This window comes from Megachile rotundata, chromosome 8, assembly GCF_050947335.1.
Source record: "Megachile rotundata isolate GNS110a chromosome 8, iyMegRotu1, whole genome shotgun sequence".
In the NCBI taxonomy this organism is placed as follows: domain Eukaryota; kingdom Metazoa; phylum Arthropoda; class Insecta; order Hymenoptera; family Megachilidae; genus Megachile; species Megachile rotundata.
Window position 1 is genome coordinate 3,519,397 of NC_134990.1, and position 14,226 is coordinate 3,533,622.

A 14,226-nucleotide genomic window follows, 5' to 3' on the forward strand; every position below is an offset into this window, starting at 1 on the left:
TCGCTGATCACCGAAAATATTAAAATATGAAGCAAAAAAAAATAGAGATGGAACTGCCATTTTTTCCTGCTTATTTCACTACGTGTAACATTACTACAAGTTATATTTCGTGGACTATGACGCTCTGAATAAAGAGTAGGTGTAACAAGAAGCGACACTCTGAAAGCCACTACCTTTACAGAGAAATGGAACAATACGACCAATTTAAATGATCGTGTCAAATGAAACGGGGTGAGGGTATGATTTCAACGAGACACATGGAAAACGAATATACATAGGGCACAAGTATGTCATTCAGCAACCAATGGTTTCTACATGTGTAACGTCCCTGGAGAAGTTTTTTTTTGGGTTCCCTTCAACGTCACGACAATCTTGTACCCACCGTTTAGAATAGTTAATTACCGACAGTAGTTGCCAAATTACCGACAGTATGTCACGTATCGATTATCGATCTACCAAATTCGACAGTCGGTAATTGTTCCGAAATAAGAATAATAAGCCTAGGCACGTCTAAGCCTTGTTACATCGCTGCGTACACGCGTTAATCCCTCCCGCACGAGATTAGTCCTACCGCCACGCCATCGAAGGGATAAAGGTTCAATTTTGATTACCGTTTAACTTTAAAATATCATTATCCGTGTGAACTTTGCAGAGTCACAACGTTAGCCGTGTTTCCTCCCGATTTTCCAACCAACTTTTGTTATCCGAATTGATTATTATCGTTATCGTCGTCCAGTGTCTGTCGTGAGTGTCATTTATTAAATAACTGTGTAAACGTGTCAAATGAGTATTCTTTATTTCATCAACTTTTCGTGAGTTTTGTCCTAAACCCGCCTGTGCTCCGTCTCCTTGTTAGGAGAGAACTACCGATCCACTGACCACTCGGCCAACTTGAGACAATTCGTTGGATACCGTGGTCAAGAAACAGTAATCAATATATGTATATATATGTATATATATATTTTCATTTATATTAATTAACTTATGATTTTGATTTAGAGTAGGTAATATCTTCCATAAAAATAATTGAACATTAAGTTAGAACGATTAGAACAAGATAATGTATTATTTTATTTTATTTTTCTAATAAATAGTTTGTATAAGAAATTTCCGTTACGCTATGATGTGCCTACGTGCCGCGATACTCGCCCGAAATCCTTGAGATCAGCGCTAATCCTAGAAAAGGATAGCGATACTATTTCCATTTACGGCATTATCAAACATTAAATTAATTAATTATCTAAATCAAATTATATACGTGAAATCAGTCATTACTAACCTATTCATGGCCGGAACCACAATTATTTTCTTCAATTAAAAAACTGTAAATCGGAATAGATTCAGCTCTCATAGAATTCGTACGCAGTTAATTAGAAAAGGACAGAAAATGTATTTTTCGCTAAAACACCGTTATACTACTATTTTAATATCAAATTGTTAGCCAGAAATTAAAGAGCGACATTTAAATCATAACTAAACCGTTCGATTTTATAATTAATGTATAATAACGAAGTTATATGAAAATTTAGATATTCTGACGTCACAGAAATTCCAGGAATTCGGCGAACCTGCGAGTATAAAAGGGCGAGCGAAACCCGTCTAAAATCAGAACAGTTTTCGAAGTCGAGCTAGTCACAACTCTCTCTGATAAGAATAAGAACTCAGAACAATTTCCGCTGTCAAGAGCCTCAACGAATCTTGATACTTGATTGGTCAAGCGAGTATACGCCATTTGGATACTTGGTCGTGGGTCGTTTTAGTAGCTGGCTAACGCAGAGCTCCCCATTCAAACGATCTCGTATCTGAAACTCCCTCGGGAGAGAGCTATACTTAGCACCAAGAAAGGCTAAGATATCGAAACGATAGCTCTCAGCTACTCATATTTAATTTTGGGTCGAATTGCTAACGCGCCATCAGATTCTCGGAGCTCGCTCTGGGTAGTTTAGTAGCCAGCGAATAGCAGGCTCCCCATTTGAGCGGCTTGGTCTCTGAAACCCGTGTCTTTTGGGTAGCAGTTCAGCAATTACAATTTTACAATTAGAGTCAATTGATTTGCTACCCTGTCGAACTTATATTGTTCACCTGATTCTGGTATCGTTGGGTCGTTTTAGTAGCTGGCTAACGCAGAGCTCCCCAATTAAGCGATCTGGTTTCGGATGTCAGTATTCGTTTTGGCTAAAAGGGTCATGAACTATTTAGTTGTCGAGTCAAATCATAAGAGTAATTGTTCCGAAGAGTAGTTCCACAGATTCAGATAAATTTTGGTCATTTGAATTAATAAAAGAATACTGTTCTCACTTAGAGTCATTTCCGTAATCGATTACACCGCGTTAGATAGTAAATAAATCTGTCTAATTTTTGCAAACGCGTATTTAGGTACGTTTAGAGAATCTCACTTACGTCGAATTCCTCGCAGCGGTAGATTATAAAGCGCTAATATTAATTAATATCGTCAAAGAACATTTATACTAAATTATATTAATTTATATTAATTTATATTAAAATTTATATAACATTTATATTAAAATTGAGATAAATTTTGTCATTGCGATAGCTTCGAACACGAGAATCGAATACGTATAAAAGCGAAGTTAACTTTATCAGAGATCAGAATTATAATTCTTTATAAGTTATTTCCAATAATAATTTTTGTAATATATATTCTTGAAATACATTTTGTAAAGTAATAATTTCAATATATGTACATATATCTTTATTGTTCACATTTTCAAGTTGTAAAATTGATGTAAATACTTCGAAAGCCAATATTAGTAATATACAAGAAATTTACAATAAATAGATTTCTAATTACTAGAGGCTTACATAAATTCATAGAGGATAACTTAATTCATTTGATCTAAATTTTCCATTCGTTTCCACAACCAATTCAACGAGATTTGCCAAACATCAAAGGTATCAATTAAAGTGTCGACTCTTGTTACACCTACTCTTTGACCCTGAAGTTAGAAGACAATTCGCCCCGTTTCTGCAACGCAAACTACATACTAATTACCGATCAATATTAGCAATACCAAAATATTTATGTAGGAGTGTAAAATAGAATAAAAACAAAAAATAGGAATCGTTGTGCGGAGGATAAACGCGGTTAACGCAAAAATATCGAGGCTATTTCAGCTTGTACTCCAAATATGTCCACACGTAACGCCAAAAAAGACTATCCAAATAAACAGCGATAACAGGTGAATGGTTACAGGTGAGAGACTACGAGCAACGAATGAGAAAGAAACGAGAGTAGGGAGCGGTAACCGTGAAAATACTTCAGTGAGTGTGTAAATGTATACAAGAATAAAACACGTTAGAAATAGGTCGCAAAAGAAGAGTTTATCACTATATATACCAAGAACTGTCAAAAGACACTTTTCAAATTTTAATTTAAAATTATTCTCTAAGCTGAATCATTTTAATCAATAGTTGTTAAATTAATTCGCGATATCATTTTCTTCCAGCTCATCCTAGATCTAAAAATGTGCATATGGTATATTTATGTTTACCATGAAGTGTATTTTGACACCTTAAGGATTTTATAGCAGTACTTATTTTTAAACCATTTTACATACAAATATCAACACCATTTTGCAGCATCAGATGAATTGTAATCATTGTCATATTAGAAAATCCCGATTTCAGTTGTGACGGAAAATACAGGAGTTGCGTCATACTGCATCATATTGCATTTTAGTGTGCACCGCTATATTTGTATTTTGTCAATTGATGAATTAAGCTAGAATTTACAACCTGATTAAACAATCTCTAATAAAAATACATCGATGTATTAGTAAATACATTTCTCAAATTATCTACATTTAACTGATAATTTCAAATCCCAAAAGTTTTGGCAATTATTTTCATTGAAACGAGAAGGTGTCAAAAGGCACCTTTTGGTAGAAATAGTTCTACACCAAATCATGGTAAAAATAGTATTAACCATACAGAGCGAATGAATAGAGCATTGGAAAAGAGTTGTATAAATAAAGTCCTTTGCAAATAATAATTTCACCGTGGGCATTATTTACAGTGGGTGGCCAAATTATTCAACCATGTAACCTACGCGCGGTACACTTTGGCTGATGCTAATGCAGGCGCGACGATACGGTAACTTTCACACCCTATAACTCGTAAAATGCTTAATGAAAAAATATCTTGTTAGAGTGTTTTATTAAAGAAATTAAAGGTGACCTTCACATGATCGTGACAAGGCTATTTCACGTCATTCAATTTTCAAATCCTCAAGCCTCCAAGTACCCAAATTTCCAAATTAATAGTTTAAAACAATCACGATCATACAAATTTCAAATTCCCTAAATTTTCAAATATTTAATTTCATAAATCTTCAACACATGGAATTTTTAAATTTCCAGATTCTGCAATTCTGAAATCTCCAAATCCTAAAATTTCCAAATTGTAAATTTATAAATGTGAGGATTTGGAGATTTAACAAACTTGTACATTTATAAATTCCTATATTCCTAAATCTTCAAAACTCCCAAATTTTGTACATTTTCAAATTTATGAAGTTTGTAAATTTATAAATGTGAGGATTTGGAGATTTAATAATTTGAATATTTTAGGATTTGAAAATTTCAGAATTTTCAAATTTATAGGATGAATTTTTTGCAAGGATATTCGCAAAGGAAAACTTCTCAAAGGATTCTGTGGAAAACACAAATAACAATATTTATTCATATTTGGTTTCATACAACACAAACATAAAATTTCAAAATCTGTCAATTAAGCAATTATACAAGTACAATTTTAAACAGCGGAGAACGGATCGGACGGAAACGTCGTTTTCGGAATTTTCAATACTTTTGTACAATTTCTACTACAGGCGTCTGGGAGATTCTTCCGGCCATTCCATGAAAGGCGACCGGCGGGTAATCCAGCCGTTCTCTCCGTTCCAAGGGCGGCCAGGATAGAATTCCTGTACTCTCCTCATTAGCAAGCGACCGGCGGCGAGTTCCAGCCGTTTTCTCCCGAAATACAATATACTGGGCGACCGGCGGCAAGTTCCAGCCGTTCTCTCCAGAAATACAATAGATTGGGCGACCGGCGGCGAGTTCCAGCCGTTCTCTCCCGAAAGTACGATAAACTGGGCGATCGGCGGCGAGTTCCAGCCGTTCTCTCTATTAACGCGAACCAGAGAGTATTCTCCCGCTTGCTCCCCCTGGATGGCGACCGACGGTAGGTTCCAGCCGTTCTCTCCATCCCAGAAGGAGAGCAGAAGATGCTCTCTGGATTGCCTCGGGCATCCGGGTGGTTCCACCGTCCATTCCCTGGTAGGCGACCGGCGGCGAGTCGTTCTGCCGTTCTCTCCATACCAGGGCGGCCAGTTAAGAGCCCCCGTATTCTCCCGTGACTCTAAAGGGCGACCATGGTATTTACCTCGTTCTCTCCCAAAAGAGCTCAGCAGGAATCTGCCGCGATCGCGGCTCCGAAACCGATATTTAAAATATCGAACCGATATCGAAACTCGGCATGCTTTCGTGGCCTCGCGAACGTTCGGCGGCTCCGCGGTCGGCGAGCCACGCGCTCGTTTCGGAGTTCGCGAATGTTCGGCTCGATTCTCGACGCACGCTGCTCCGTTTCGCGAGCCGGTCTTCTCGATTGTTCCAGGCGGTCGAGAATGTTCGGTATTGTTACAAATTCATTTTGAAAATTACAAATTCAATTTCAAATTCATAAATTTGAAAATTACCAAATTTAAAAATTCTCAAAGTTCCTAAATTTTCAAACGTAAAAATTTCTGAACGACTGAGTTCCTGAATTTTCAAACAAAAAATCTCTAAATTTTCAGATGCCTATATTGTAAAATTTTGGAATATACAAATCTGGAATATGCAAATTTTGTAAATTTGAGAATTTTTACTCACATACTTATTCACAAATATACATAAATAATGATAAACATAGACGAAAGTCATTAAATTTTTATAAGAAAGTGCAAAATATGAAATATAATAATAAATAAAAAGCTACATCAATGAAATTTGAAGTAATTCGAAATACATAAGTTGTCTATGTGTGTTACATTTGCATATTTATAAAATACTATAACATGCAATATATGACCGTATAGCGATAAATTTAAACGCGTTACATTCTGCTTCAATCAAATTCGATGAATCCAGTAACGATATTTTAACGACATTATCAGCATATCGTTAAATATTAATAACGGTAACATACAATTACAAATTTTTAGACATAATTTTCTCGAAAATAAGACCTTAATAAAATTGTTATTCTATATTTTTCATTTTTTGCGTAAAATATCCACCCATGTTCGGTTTTATTCTGAGATATCTTTATAAAGTAAAGTCGTGTTATCACGTAATAAATATAACCTGGCAAATAATTAAACGCGTTAACGAATTGCGACGATTCAAAGAAGTTTTCGTATGTAGAATTTGAACATCTGGTGCTAATCAAAAAAGGTTCAAATATATTAATTGTTAGTTTCATTTAACAAAAAACAAATCTTTTCTGTCAAATTTTAGAAAATTATTCAATTGTAAATTTTGTCTAATGTTAAAGGTTCGAGTTAAGAGGATGCACCTAAATTTATTAAATTGTTTATTTCAAATCTAAAAGTTTTCTTCAAAGTGAAAATATGTTCCTCTCAGTGTTCCATTTTATAAAACATCCTGTCTTTCAATTTATTTCAGCGCCTATTTCGTATATTAAGTATTGCAAGCATATGAAGGACAAACATATCAGTTTTCTGGTTAGAATATAATCATGGAGTGACTAGCGTGTAATGCGATGGATAATACATTTATGGTCGCTGCGCGGTTAAAACCTATCAAGGGTACTCTGAGTTTCATGAACAGTGTCGGAGTGCGTATGGGCAGCAGTGTATGTTGACAGAAGCAATAAGGAGAAAAATACGAACCAGTGAGCACAGCGCCGACGAATATAAAGAGAAACCCGAATGCCGGAAGCGCAATCTGGCAGTTCGCAGCTATTACAACCCCAGCTACCATGAGACCACCCTCGATCTTCTCCACTCTCAAGCGCGAGATAGGAGTCGGACATTTTAATTTCGCCCCAAGTCCGCTACTCAGCGTACCATCCTCAGCCGCCATGGTGCTGGGCCTGGAATAATAGACAAATAATCATACCTTTAGATAACTCCTTCTTCCAACACGCAAAGAATGATACCTACGTAAAAGGTGTTTCAGTTTTGGAAAATATTCACAAAAAGGTATTTAACCCCAATGACATTGACCTTGACATATATAATTAAGGACATGTTCTTGAGTAACTTTCCTCTATAATTTAATCGTCGCTTATTATTCGTCAAAAAGTTATAAGACCGTTAACTACTTGAGAAAACCAAGATTTCAATATATTTAAAAATCATTGAAGTCCGAGGTGGTTCCTTTATCATGTATACTTATTGAATATTGTTTGAAATATGTTTCTTAGACAGTTTTTAGAATTGCACATGTATATAAAAAGTGACTTATACCAACAATAAGTCACAATTGTACTGCAAAAGAAGAATTAAATTCGTGCATACTGATTTATTATTCTTGATTAATATTCCCTTTAATTATTTGTTATAGCTTGATAATTGAAATATCTTCTAATTTTGAAATTTAAAAAATCTCAAATTACGAAATTCCCAAATTCCAAAAATTCAAATAGTTCAGTTTTTCAAATTTCTACATTCCCAAATCTAACATTTATTCCTAGAATAAATTCTCAAATCCTATATTTATAAGATCCCAGATTTCCAAATCATTACAATCTCAAATCACTGCATTTCTAAATCCATACATTCCCAAATCCACATATTCCTAAACTTATAATTTCATAAAAATTTAAACTTCCAAATTCTCAAATATCCATATGCCCATATTTTTAAATTCATGTTCCCAAAACTATATATTCTCAAATTTGCATATTTCTAAATTCATATTATATCTTAAACTTCCAAATTCTCAAATTTCCAAATCTCCAAGTTCTAAATTCTTACGTGCCAAGTTCGTTGAACTTCAGAATTGAAAAAATTCTAAATTTCTGCATTTTCTCCAGCGAAAGCCAAATTTACTTCTGATTGTACCTCTTATTAAATGATAGGTTTTTCAGTATATGGCTGATACAACATACTTCAAATAAATGTATCCTAAACTTCAATCAATTTTATAATGACTAACTTACTAACAATTAAATTTATAAACATTTGTAAATAGTTCTTGCATAATATAGGAAAGAATGTCGATATTGTAGGCATTTATTGGTGCAGTATTACTTGAGTGGCCCGTCAGTGATTCTGAATATTCCTTGTGAAGTGGAAACAGAGTGAATTGGGGTTGCAATTGGTCATGTTTCATTAAAAAACGCATTATTGCTATGAACATTTATTTGATTTTCTATCAGTCTTATGTTATCCTTTCATTGGAAAGAACGTGTGTAATTTCCCTTGTAATTTAATAATATGTTTAATAATTATTCAGTTAATAAACATATATTTAATTCAAAAGTTTCTACAATATAATACAAAACAATTACGAACTTTCAATTTTATTTTATTCTAACGCACACCATTTTCATAGTTACCAGCAGATATAATAAAGAATAACGATATGAGACACTATACTAGAGGTGTTGAACTCCTTTTCCTGTGACAGTCATGCGAATCTGATTCTCAGACAGCCAATCCCCGACCTTTTTCCAACAGTTAAGTCCCACTCTTAGACGATTAATCCTCTTACCGTGAGTAGACGAGACATTAATACAACATGTATTAGTCGATGGTACGGAAATACCATATAATACGTAACTGGCCATACAGCCAGACCCTGACTAATATTCTTCCGACCTGCATATTTACGCAATTACGTCGTTTCTATTGGTAATGCGGTTGATATTAAACCGTATTATGTAAAACAGTCAATATGTAACAGGTATACACGTTTTTATATTTTAATAACGTTTAACAACTTTGACATAAAATGTTTGAACTGCGAATTGATCAGTATGCAACTACAGTGAAGAGCAAATCTGGCTCCTTTAGAAAAACCATAGCAACTGAAGGAAAAGACTTCACATTTGCTAATTTATAAAGATTCTGGAAGATTGGAAGATTTAGAAACAAGTAAAAATTCTGAGAACGTAAGTATTTGAAAACAAGTTGAGTATTTAGAAACACAAACATTTGTGGATATGTTAAGAAATTGGTGACACAAGAATTTGTGGATAGAGGTTTGCGAATAGGCAAGCTTAGGGATTTGACAGCCTAGAAATTCAGGAACTTAAATATATAAAGTTCTAGGAATTTTAAAACATAGAAAATTTCTCAGTTTGAGACTTACAGCTTTCAACTATGGTAATCTAATGATTTGACAGTTTAGCAATTAGTTGATCTAGAAATTTGAAGACCTAGGGATTTAGGCACCATGACTTTGAAATTCATAAATACAAGAATATGAAAATCTAGAAAGATTTGGGGTTCATAAAATTTGAAGATTTAGGAATTTGGAGTTCTAGAAATTTGGAATATACAAATTTGAGGACATGGGCATACGGAATTCCAAACGTTTGTATATCTGCAAGTTTGAAAATGGAAGAACTTACGAAATTTGATTATAAGAGATTTAAGAATTTGGGGATTTTGAGATTGAAGAACTAGAGAAATTAAGAATATCGAAATTTATGGACTTTAAAATTTATGAATTTAGGGACTTGAAGATTTGGAAACTTTGAAATTTTCATAAAATTTCAAAACATGAAAGTTTGGAAATTAAAAAATTGTCAGTTTTAAGCAATTAATGAATATATTCTATTAAAAAATTTGTTTAAAATGTAAAGTCTCTAAATGTCTCCATTATTGACCATTGTTTATTTTATTTTATTGAAAATGATAATTAAAATAATATATTGATCAAAACACTAAAACATCGTAGTTGTAAATATTTTACTTACTATTTCAATTATTGTTATCTTGATAAGGTATTTCTTATCAGCATAATTACAGATTTTTACATAATAAGTTATTAACTACAAATGTATTTCCAATGTCATTAATTTTGTAGAGGAAATTGTTGGGTTTTTAATTAATTATATATCTTTCACTTATAATATACTTTTAATCTTAACGGATTACAAAATGCACGTGTGCATCGCACCACGCGCCACGCCACGATGAAGACTCTGCTCGTTTATTCTTTTGTCTCCCACTGCTGCCAACTCGAATATTACATCGTACAAAAAAACAATAGAATATAAATGGCGCGAATAATACAAAGCGCGATGCAAGTCTCCACAGAAATGTACATGTTCGTATACATTAATTTGTTCAAATCAATCAAAAAGGCATATAATTAACGGAGCAATGAAAAGAACGCATGAATTTTAATTTATGTAATAAAATGTCGTATACGTTAATTAAAAGAGATATTAGACGGAATATACTTTTTATTAATAAGTTTTTGGTAAGTATTTAGTCTTATACTTAAAAACTAATTTACTTAGTATACAATATACGTATATTGGACACGTATTTTTTTTTATCGGCTGAGACGCGGGTTTAAGGGGTGAAACGAGCCCTTAAAGTTTCGACCCCTTTTGGCTATCTCGAAAATCATACGAGATACATTAAAACTTCTAATAGAAAAGTTGTATGGTTTCTTGCGTATAATAACAGGATGTTAACCAATTTTGCAAAATACAATTTGTTTATAACAAAAAAATTGTTCATAACCTTATTTTACAATTTATTCAAATTTGTATAATGACAAAAAGTGTAGAGAATTTTATTACAAATCCATTGGTATATGTATATACGATATTGCCTCCTACAATTCCTCAGATTTTTAATATAAACGTTACGCGTGCGCGCCCGCGACGCGCCGCACGATACTAAATCGGATAAAGTCGGACGATATTGCACTGTCAGTCAACATTATTTATAAGCATAAATGAGAAACAATTACATTTGCGTTATAATTAACATTTATCGTTAAAGTACAGAGGTATTCTATATGTTAATTTTATTAGGTAATGAATGTTTGAATAAGTTAGGGAACATAATCACGGCAATGATGGTATTGCTCGAAGAAATGATTCAAACGGTTTTCGATGCACCATGCACATGAAATAATTGCTGCGTCACTACATATGTGGCATAGTGGTTCATTATGTGACGTTTAGCAAAATACGAGATTTTGAAAATGAGGCCTTGACGATATGTATCTACTTTATACCATGGAGTATTTGAACCTCGATTACAGCAGACCATGTTCAAGGCGATGAATATTTTTGTTATGGCATCGACATCCGGAAAACTTACAAAAGAAAATTTTAAAACCTGGTTAACAGAAGTTTATTCTCCAAATACAAACAACAAAACAGCTCTATTATTAGATTCTTGGAGCGCGCATTGTTGTCGTAGGGTTGACGAAGCTATTCCGATAAATAAAGAAATAATGTTATTTATGATTCTAACTAGAACTACAAAATATTTACAACTATTATACGTGTACGGATTTCGCGCATAGAAAAATTTTGTTTGTCGCTTTTCGGACATAGTTGTATATTGCAATATGACATTAATCTCCACACACGAGATAGCATTCTAAAACTACAATGACTTGTTCATAATCAGTTTTCTTCACCACGATTTGAAAATTTCATTTTATGATATAAAAGTGGATTCATATCGTCAAAACCACCTCATTTTCCAAATACAGTAGAATTTTGCTATGCATCACATAATGAACCACAATGCCATATACATATGCCGTGACGTACCAATTATTACATATACTTAATGTCGGAAACCGTTGTGTTTGAAACATTTTTTCGAAGAATACCATTATTGCCACGATTATGTTCCCTAACTTATTCAAACTATTCGTTACGTATAAAATTGACATATACGTAGAATACCTATGTACTTTAACAACAAATGTTTTGTAATACAAATTTAATAAAATTAACAGTTATATATAACGCAAATATAATTGTTTTTTATTTATGCTTAAAAATGACGTTGACTGGTAGTGTAATATCGTCCAATATGATCCGGTTTAGTATCATGCGGACGCTCGCGCGAACCTTTATGATAAAAATCTGAGGAATTGTAGGAGGCAATATTGTATATATATATATACCAATGGATTTGTAATAAAATTCTCTACACTTTTTGTCATTATACAAATTTGAATAAATTGTAAAATAAGGTTATGAACAATTTTTTTGTTATAAACAAATTGTATTTTGCAAAATTGGTTAACATCCTGTTATTACACGCAAGAAACCATACAACTTTTCTATTAGAAGTTTTAATGTATCTCGTATGGTTTTTGAGATAGTCAAAAGGGGTCGAAACTTTAAGGCCTCGTTTCACCCCTTAAACCCGCGTCTCAGCCGATAAAAAAAAATATGTGTCCCTTATTTTTGCCTGCTTAACAATCCTACGAAGTTTCATCAAAATCGGAGGGGGACACTTGCGTGCCTTTCCTTGTTAGAAGAATCAACATTCAGTGATCATTATTTATAGAAAAATCTACATATTATATTGAAAAATGATTATTATTAAGCGATCACATTTGTATGTGTTTAACATTGGGATTATTTACTATAAAGTCATTATTTTGAGACCATGATGGAAATGGGAGTATAGTTTTTAAAATATGATATTGAAAAACTATTTAATATAAATATAACACAACTAACACCATTGAAACTTTGAACAAATTTATTTTATAAATATGAAACTGTAACTAGGATGGAAGCTTTATGCAAGAACTCTTAATATGCAAATGCAATCTTGTAATTGATATGAGAACAGAGAAGAATTAATATTTTAGATATTATTTTATTTTAACATTTGAGGATCTCGTTTAAACGAGCGGTATCGTATAGCTGGTAGATAAATATACAAAATTTATTACCGACATATTGACAAATTACCGACATACTTGTATATTTATTTTTGCTATTTTCAACACGCCCCCTCAAAAATAAATCTAGTGTATTTAACTGTTTTGGCATAATCAAATTAAGTTACTTATTAAAATAAGACTGTCCTTCCTAGTCTTACCTGGGAATTACATATGGCCCAACATTTGTTGCAAAGAATCAGGAAAACCCAGAAAAACCTGATTAGACCATGTTCTTAAATTAATCTTCATTTACTATTATTTACAACAATTATTAACGTTTTTATATAGAAATATATAAACACATACACAAACTAAAAATTATAAAATTTATTCTAAACCCATTTGTTTTCTGAATTCTATGAATTTTGGTGCTGGTAAAGGCTTAGTCAATATATCTGCCAATTGATTACCTGTTGGAATAAATTCGAGTTTAATAACCTTTTTCTCAATTTGCTCTCTAGAGAAGTGATACTTTATATCAATGTGCTTCGTCTTTTTATGATTTGTTGGATTATTTGCAATACTAATACACCCATTGTTATCCTCATAAATTAGTATTGGATCTTTAATATTAATATTGATGCTAGCTGCTAAACTTTTTAACCATAAGGCTTCTTTTACACCTTCAAATAAAGCCATATATTCTGCTTCAGTTGATGAGGCAGCAACTGATAATTGTTTTCTAGTATTCCAGCAAATCACACACTTTTTGTATAATAGAAACAAATATCCTGTTGTACTTTTTCTATCAGTAAAATTACTTCCACCCCAATCAGAATCCACATATCCTGTCAAAATGTCTTTATAATCCCCTTGTTTATATATTAATTTCAAATCTATTGCACCTTTTAAATATCTCAGAACCCCTTTTAAATATTGCCAAAACATTTTATTATTTTTATTTGTATATCTACTCAAAATGTTTACTGAAATACTCAAATCTGGTCTTGTACAAAGCATAACATACATTAAACATCCAATTAAATTTCTACATGGAGCATCATATTTTTCTTCTGAATTTAAAGCAATATAATCTAATTTACTGGGTAAAGGTGTACTAATTGTATTACAATCCAACATTTTAAATTTTTCTAGTATTGTATTTATATATGCACTTTGATCTAAAGTAACTGTATTTACACTCCTCTGAACTCTTATTCCTAAAAATAATTTTACATCTTTTAAATCAGTCATATTAAATTTTCCTTTCACATAATTTTTAAAATTATTCATTGTGATTATATCGTAAGTTGCAATAATTAAATCATCTACATATAACACGACGTAAATATTTTTCTTTATATCTCCTCTA

The 14,226-nt window shown here is 32.5% G+C and overlaps 1 protein-coding gene across 7 annotated transcripts in view; it reads right to left on the reverse strand.

The window, feature by feature from the left end:
- Window positions 1-14,226, reverse strand: part of LOC100882678 (uncharacterized) — a 490,348-nt gene that overhangs the window by 128,359 nt on the left and 347,763 nt on the right. For all 7 annotated transcript variants that reach the window (XM_076534887.1, XM_076534889.1, XM_076534885.1 and 4 more), the window contains one exon: window positions 6,914-7,116. In XM_076534887.1, the coding sequence (XP_076391002.1) occupies window positions 6,914-7,116 (203 nt within the window). The remainder of the gene's footprint in view (window positions 1-6,913; window positions 7,117-14,226) is intronic.